Here is a 6,144-nt window from a genome sequence, read left to right as displayed (position 1 = left end):
ACATTCTATGTATATGCACTGTTGTTAAATGTTAAGTTCATCGTTCGCTGTTGTATACTTCATAGATACTTCATTACATGTATACTTCATAGATACTTCATTACATGTTGTTAAGTTCATCGTTCACTGTTGTATACTTCATAGATACTTCATATATTTAGATTTGAGTTGTCATTTATTTAGGTTTGTTTCTTAAATTGTATTTTTTATGATGTGACCAATGTTTTTTCGGGTACCAAATATCCGACTACAAACTTGTACTATCCACACGTCTTTATGGCTTATCTTACGTTGTTTGAGGGTATGAGATCAAATGATGGGTATATCAAGAATATGGCAGAACTGATGATGACCAAGTTTCAAAAATATTGGTCAGATTTTAGTTTTACCTTAGCTATAGCCGTAGTGTTGGATCCTAGATACAAGTTGCTATTTATCGACTGGAGTTATTCACAAATATACGAAGATGCGAGCCCCGAATGTTCAAATGTTGATCAGTTTTTGAATTCTACATTTAATGAATATGTCAACATGTTAAATGTGGCCGGTGATGATAGAAGAGATGACCCAACACGTGTTTCAAATGCAAGTAAAGAGGTTGAGGACGTAATGGATGATTCTACACATGCCTATGGAATGAGCGCAAGGCTTAAGGTAATTTATTTATATATTTATACAATGTGTTTAATTATTGACTAACTAATTTCCAATTATTTTTTAGGATTTTGATCAATTTCAAAGTAAAGATTTTACAATTAACAAAAAATCAGAATTGCAAATGTATTTGGAGGTGTCAAGGGTTGACAGAAGCTGTGAACTTGATGTGTTGGATTTTTGGAAAGCCAATGAGTTTAGATATCCCGCGCTTGCGAGAATGGCAAGAGACTTTTTGACCATTCTGGTATCTACTGTCGCATCGGAGTCTACATTCAGTGCAAGTGGAAGAGTCCTTAATGAACATCGAAGTTCACTTAGCAAAGATACCGTTGAGGCTCTCATATGCACAAAAGATTGGTTATTTGGAGATTATTGTAATGTCTTTTCTCTTGATTTTTTTATGTTTTTTTGCATGATTTTCTATTAATGTTATTATGTATATTTGTTTGTACTTTGCAGGGTTCGAACCAAGTTAGTGTAGATGAGCTCACAGAAGATATAATGTCGCTTGACATTAGCCGTGAATCAGATGCTTCAAATCCCATTAACAATCCTAAGGTATCCACTCCAAATGCTTCAAGTAGTGTTGCTTGTTAAAAATCAGAGAACATCTCAAGGTACCCACTTCAAATGTTTCTAGAAATGTTGCTTGATAAAACTATATGAATGAGTTTATGTCAAATTGTCCATGCCTAATACGATTATAATTATTTGTGTGTAGGTTTGATTGTTTGGAATTGAAGATCTTGAGAAAGAAAAGCATATGGGAACTTGAATGTTGAAACTATTTGGATGTTATGATTAGACTTTTATGGATTTCGTTTTAAGTTTGTTAAAACATTATGTGTTTATGCATTTTTATGACTTTTGTGAACCTTTGACGACTAAATTTTCATTAAACAGGTTCCTTAATTGCTAATTTCAAATATGGAATAATAGGTCATGTTCGTGTCTTAACAGGTCGTGTTCGGGTCTTAACAGGTCGTGTTTGTGTCTTAAACAGGTCATATGATATCTTGGCAACATTTTCGTGTCTTAACAGGTCATTTTGTGTAACCTGTTTATTAACAGGTTCGTGTTCGTGTTTGGAAAATCTGACACGATAAGATTTCGTGTCGTGTTCATGTCTTATCGTGTTCGTGTCTTAACAGATCGGGTTGACCCGATATGCCAGCCCTAGGGTTGAATACAAGTATGGCCACTATCTTGTTGATGGAATTTACCCTGAGTATGCTATTTTTGTGAAATCATTTTCAAGAGATGGAACCCTAGATCATAAAAGAATAAAGTCTAACAAAGTTCAGGTGGCGCATTTTGAGCATGCCTTGTCGATAAAAAGTTCAAATAAGAAACGTGATGTACGCGTGCATCATTCTACACGACATGATTTTAGAGGATGACGGACGTGCAATCGTTGAATATTATGGCGAGTAGCCCGGATTAAATAACGAAGAGAGAACACAAAACCAATATCTAATCGAGTCAAGACAATTAAATTCAAACCTTCAAGCTGATTTGGTAGAACATGTTTCAACACTTTCTGGATTCAACTCCAATGAAGATAAAGATGAAGATGAAGATTATTGGTTTTTATTTTTGGTAATGTAATGTATTTTTTTATTGTAGTTATTTATTATAAATAAAATGTGTTTTTCAAATTACTTACTAAATTCTATGATTAATATAAAAAACAAAAAAAATGTGCCACATGGCACCCCAACGCCGGCCTGGCCACGCCCCTTCTGGTGGGTTAATCGGTGCAGTTTACGGGTCACGGGTTGGCACGTTATCGTGTCACTGGTTCACGGATACGGGTTCGTCAGTCACGGGTTCGTTTACGTGTTAATGGGTCAAGAGTTGTTCACGTAATCTTATTAGAATAATAGAATTATACCCTGATTTCGAATCTGCATGTTCATGCGAAACGGTCAGTTTGACCGAGATCAGAGTGAGGGACCTGAAACCAACATTTGGTATCAGAGCCTAGGGCTCGTGAAGACGGAGAAGGCCGGTTTGAGAGTCGGCTTCGTGAAAAGGGTCTAGCCCATCGCTGCGGGGCAAACGTAGCAGGAAAACGGGCTGTTTTGGGACATTAGGGGGGCTGTTTCGGTGTCGTTTTACAGCAGAAGACGGAGGCGTTATGGTGTTTTCGGTAGGCCGTTGTTGTGGTAGACGTACCGGTTAAGACGACGGGGGTGACCGGTGATAAACACTTGTGTTCCGTGTCTGTTAGCGATGTTCAAAGGAAGAACGGGGCTGTTCGGTTGTTAGTTGCGGGTTTGCGCGGCTGGTATACAACCGGTGATAACAGTAGATGGTGAGAATGGTTGCCTTGATCGGTTGTTCGTGATAAGAGGAGACCGGCGTAGTGCGTGAAAAACGGGCAGAATGGATCCGTCAAAGCAGGTGGCTTTGGATTCGCTTCGTTTGGCAAGGTGAGAAAACGTTAGAAGCGGGTGGCTTTGTTTTCTTTGTCGGTGGAGTGGCCTCTTGAACAAAGGCGGTCGGAAAAAGAAAAACGTTGGAGAAGAACACGGTGGTGACATTATGGCGTTGGAGTTCAATCGGGTGGCTTTGGATGTGACCGGGGAGAGGTCGGTGATCCGTGATAAGTCAAGATGTGAATGAATGGTGTTCCAACGTTATGCCATGTTACATGTTACGGGGGTGGTGTTTTTTTATTCGGGATGAACCGAGACATTGGACGTGATCGAGGTGAAGATCGGGTGTCCGTTAGATGTCATAGTGGTTCGAAACCGAGATGATTCGGTGCTGCGGTGACGGGTGTAAACAAACCGATTAAGGGGGTGACTGTTGGGTTAATCGGTTCAGTTTACGGGTCATGGGTTGGCACGTTATCGTGTCACTGGTTCACGGATACGGGTTCATCAGTCACGGGTTCGTTTACGGGTTAACGGGTCAAGAGTTGTTCACATAATCTTATTAGAATAATGGAATTATACCCTGATTTCGAATCTGCATGTTCATGCGAAACGGTCAGTTTGACCGAGATCAGAGTGAGGGACCTGAAACCAACACCTTCCACACCCACTTTTTTTAGTGTGGACTGGTGGAGCCCACACCTACCACGTGTCGATCAATGCCCCCAACCCAAACCCCTCTACACCCCATAGTCTAAAGGTCCCTGTCTACGTGGCCCTTGCGTGACGCAAATATGACATATTAACTAGATATGGAGCTTTATTCCATATCCGTTAGGCTAGTGATTATACCAAAATTAAAATATTTTACTAATAAAGCCAATTGTTATACTAATAATATTGTTTTGATAACATCAACATGATGATTTTAGATAAAATGCAAAGTAAATAGAAAAAAAAGTGTTCAGGGTTACTCCCTTTAGATCCGTCAAGTTTAATTTTATTATTAAGAACGTCAAAGCTAACATTTAACACATTGTTAGGTGAAAAGGAACACTATTTAAAAGTATTGATTGCACTACGAGAGTTCAACAAGACTTTACGATGTTCTTTATGGCACCACTAATATAAGAGTTAAGAATTTTGTTTTTTGTTTTTTAATTTCGGGTACTCCATAATAACCTTCTTCACTAGCTTAGTCATAGGTAGTGACGGACCCAAGATTTTTTTTCATTGGGATCTATTTTTTTGTGTTAGAATTTTTCACAACCAAACATTAAAATTTTTGGGTCGGTCATCGTAGTCAGGTGGGGTCGGGTCGGGTCGGGGCTAGAAAGTAATGTACAAGTATTTAGTGGACATGAAGCTAACACATTATTAAGAACCATTTTTAAGAATCAAGTTATCAAATTGCGGTGATTAATAAGTTGCTAGAAACCAAAAGCTAAACAACACAACTACTTCACATAACTTCAAAATTTCGTTTAAGCTTTTTTTTAATGCCACTATATGCTGGGAGTCTTATTTGGTAATCAAATGTGAAATAAAATCATTCGAAGACATTAAATTTATCATTTTAAAGAAGCAAATTAAAGGGTCAATGGGTAGTTGTGTTGTTTTAAAACACTAGTTTAATTTTGATGAAAAAAAGAAACTAAAAAACAAGATATATAAGACTTGAACTTGAGACTTATTTGTTGGAATACAAGAGGATTTACCACCATATCATCTAGAGTCCAACTAATTTATTTTATGGGGTCATTGAAAAATTTAACATACCGATTATACTATTTTTTTTTTAAAAACATTGGGGTCGTGGACCCCGACCCGCACTATATGGGTCCGCTCCCTGCTGATAGGTGGTTAGTAGTTGAGGTTGCACTAGGAAGTGAGATATTGTCACTGGCAATGTCAATCTTTCTATTTTTTAGGGATCGCTAATGACGATGTCTTCGTTTTTCTATATATATTTTTTCATAGAAAAGCAAGAGATTGCCAATGCCAATGATAATTTCTTTCTTTACTTTGGAGAGAGCGTTAATATCAATGACTGTTTTTCGATTAACCTTTGCAGGCTCTTGTCACCTACGTGATGAAGCTAGTAAATGGTAGATGTCACCATTCTAATGGCAATGTCCCCTTTCTATCCCGAAGGTTTTTGTGAGATACACAGATTAAAAATTGTCCAGTGTCCATGCATTACATAAATAATAAATAAGAAATAAGAATCCAAACATAAATACATAAATAAGAAATAAGAATCAAAACATCTACCTATTATACTAAAAAAATACACTTGATGCCACATGTCATATTCTTAAACCATTTGTAATTGAGGTGGCATATCTCTTTGATGAGATAATTGGTTCTTTGGGCGGCAATTTCCTAGGGCAGCTATCCTCATTATCTCCGCTCTCCTTCTTTCAATAACTTTATTCTCCTTCTTTCAACTTTCAACTTTCAATTCTTTCAATCTCTTTCAATGTCTTTCGTATCGTTATATCAAACGGAATTAGAGAACACCAGACTTCAACTATCGCCATCTCCTAATAGCAGATTTGATTTCGTTGCTAATCGTCCACCTCTAGAATCCTTTCGCTTTAAATCCGTTTCTGATTAATCACATTTTGGTAAGTTTTTAAAGTTCATTTTTCATTCACAGATCTGTAGTCCCGGATTAGGGCTTCAAACTAAATCTTGCTATTTTAATCCTGTTTTTGATTTATCGCGTGTATTTACATGTTTAATTTCATGATGATGATGTTTTGAATCCGTGCTATTCGAATCCTGTTTTGATTTATCACGTGTAACCCTAATCCTTATTTAGTTTATATGATGATGATGATGTTTTGAATCCGTGCTATTCGAATCCTGTTTTGATTTATCACGTGTAACCCTAATCCTTATTTAGTTTATATGATGATGATGATGTTTTGAATCAGTGTTTGATTGATTTGATTTGAAAAAGGGTTATAAACCGGATTAGGGCTTCAAACTAAATCTTGCTATTCTAATCCTGTTTTTGATTTATCGCGTGTATTTACATGTTTAATTTCATGATGATGATGTTATGAATCCGTGCTATTCGAATCCTGTTTGGTTGATT

General features: G+C 37.1%; 1 protein-coding gene across 1 annotated transcript; it reads left to right on the top strand.

Annotated features, from left to right (window-relative positions):
• The first annotated feature begins 614 nt into the window (after window positions 1-614).
• Window positions 615-1,531, top strand: LOC118480506 (zinc finger BED domain-containing protein DAYSLEEPER-like). The gene is made up of 4 exons (XM_035975411.1): window positions 615-654; window positions 722-1,031; window positions 1,118-1,274; window positions 1,379-1,531. The coding sequence occupies exons 1-3, from the start codon at window positions 637-639 to the stop codon at window positions 1,252-1,254; spliced, it is 465 nt and encodes a 154-aa protein (XP_035831304.1). The 5' UTR covers window positions 615-636; the 3' UTR covers window positions 1,255-1,274; window positions 1,379-1,531.
• Window positions 1,532-6,144: the final 4,613 nt, after the last annotated feature.

This window comes from Helianthus annuus, chromosome 7 (genome assembly GCF_002127325.2).
Source record: "Helianthus annuus cultivar XRQ/B chromosome 7, HanXRQr2.0-SUNRISE, whole genome shotgun sequence".
In the NCBI taxonomy this organism is placed as follows: Eukaryota; Viridiplantae; Streptophyta; class Magnoliopsida; order Asterales; family Asteraceae; genus Helianthus; species Helianthus annuus.
This window is presented reverse-complemented; position numbering and strand designations above follow the sequence as displayed.